Source organism: Cebus imitator, unplaced genomic scaffold, assembly GCF_001604975.1.
Source record: "Cebus imitator isolate Cc_AM_T3 unplaced genomic scaffold, Cebus_imitator-1.0 Scaffold64, whole genome shotgun sequence".
NCBI classification, from domain to species: domain Eukaryota; kingdom Metazoa; phylum Chordata; class Mammalia; order Primates; family Cebidae; genus Cebus; species Cebus imitator.
The window spans coordinates 3599181-3601221 of NW_016107379.1; the positions used below are offsets into that span (position 1 = coordinate 3599181).

Genomic DNA, 2041 nt, shown 5'->3' on the forward strand with positions numbered 1-2041 from the left:
TTTTTTGAGACAAAGTCTCACTCTGTTGCCCAGGCTGGAGTGCAGTGGCATGATCTTGGCTCACTGCAACCTCTGCCTCCTGGGTTCAAGTAATTTTCATGCCTCAGCCTCCCAAGTAACTGGGATTATAGGCGTACACCACTACACCTGGCTAATTTTTGTTTTTTTTTAGTAGAGACGGGTTTCACCATGTTGGCCAGGCTGGTCTTGAACTTCCAACCTCAGGTAATCTGCCTAGGCCTCCCAAAATGCTGGGATTACAGGTGTGAGCCACCACGCCCAGCCTCTATATGTCTCGATTTAAAAACAGTAACTTGGCTGCGTGTGGTGGCTCACGCCTGTAATCCTAGCACTTTGGGAGGCAGAGGTGGGTGGATCACGAGGTCAGGAGTTCAAGACCAGCCTGGCCAAGATGGTGAAACCCCGTCTCTATTAGAAATACAACAAATTAGCTGAGTGCAATGGCAGGCGCCTGTAATCCTAGCTACTTGGGAGGCTGAGGAAGGAGAATCGCTTGAACCTGGGCGGCAAAGGTTGCAGTGAGCCGAGATCATGCCACTGCACTCCAGCCTGGGCAACAGAGTAAGACTCCATCTCAAAACAAACAAACAAAAAACCACTTATGCTGACCCCTTTCAGCATAAACTATCATATACAGGAGACACAAATGACTCAAATATAGGAAAAATAAATGACTCACCAATTGTATAAACAACTTCAACATCATCCATTTGGGAATCAGTAATGCTGTTCTTGGCTTCACCTTTAACTTCCCCAAGAAGAAAACCTTCCTATGAAGATAAAGAGGCAGTATATGGAATACACTGATAGAATTACTGTTCAGTCACTTAACTAACCAGTATTTCCTGGATATTTTACTACATATACAAGTATATGCTACCAGTTGGAGGCACATGAATACCACACACAGAACACCAGTTCTGTGCCTCCAACTGGTAGCATATACTTGGAGGCACAAGTAAGCTAAGATGCTTCTAGCTTACTTGGGAAACATGAAGAATAAATAAAAATGAGAAAAGGCCAGGCACAGTGGCTCACACCTGTAATCCCAGCACTGGAAGACCATGGTGGGCAGATGGCTTGAGCCCAGGAGTTCAAGACTAGCCTGGGCAACACAGTAAAACCCCTCTTCAAAAACAAACAAAAAAAAAGTAGGCATGCTACCACAAGCCTATAGTCCTAGCTACTCGGGATCACCTAGGCCTAGGAGGTTGAGGCTGTAGTGAGCTGCGATCACGCCACTGTACTCCAGCCCAGGTGACAGAGTAAGACCCTGTCTCAAAAGAAAAAAAGTAGAAATAAAGAGGGGAGGAAGGGGAAAGAGATTAGTCTGGCCCGAAATAATTAGAGAAGGCCCTGGAGAGCAAGCACAGATTAGACTTTAAAGGGCTGGGCAATGTTTGTGTAGGCAGGGCATGGAACACTCAGCACACTTGTAAGGATAGAAGACTTAAAGCCAGAAATGAGCACACACTGAGCAATGAGTAGAGCACTTTGCCTTGGAGCAGAAGGAAATCAAAGATAAATTAGAGCCAGCCAATAATGGAACACCCCGAATGACTAGCCAAAGAGTCTGGATTTAACCACATGTGCTTCTGGGAGTTAGAGAAAGCTTCAAAGTTATGAAATGACATGATTAGTGTTTTCTGATTAAAACTCATGCACAATATGAAACATTAAAATTCAATTTCAGAGTCTGCTTTCTAAAAGGAGTGCTGAGCGCCTAATTCTTTTAAAACTACTTGTATTCTGCCACCCCAGTGGTAATTTATCTGAGTTTTGGAGAATTAAATTTCTCTAGGCACACTTAAAGATCCAAAGTGCTTGACAGACAATGAAGATTTTATGGTTTTTTTTTTTTTTTTTTTTTTTTTTTTTTTTCTCTCTTTTTTCCCTGGTTTGGTTTCTATTGGGCAATTTCGGCTCACCGCAACCTCCGCCTCCTGTGTTCGGGCAATTCTCCTGCCTCAACCTCCTCAGTAGCTGGGATTACAGGCACGCGCCACCATGCCCAGCTAAT

General features: G+C 44.1%; 1 protein-coding gene across 4 annotated transcripts in view; it reads right to left on the reverse strand.

The window, feature by feature from the left end:
• Window positions 1-2041, reverse strand: part of ABRAXAS1 (abraxas 1, BRCA1 A complex subunit) — a 39872-nt gene that overhangs the window by 22664 nt on the left and 15167 nt on the right. For 3 of the 4 annotated variants that reach the window (XM_017530248.2, XM_037739165.1, XM_037739164.1), the window contains one exon: window positions 701-791. In XM_017530248.2, the coding sequence (XP_017385737.1) occupies window positions 701-791 (91 nt within the window). Of the gene's footprint in view, window positions 1-700; window positions 792-2041 lie in introns of those variants that run through there. The other variant, XM_037739166.1, reaches the window with a different exon arrangement.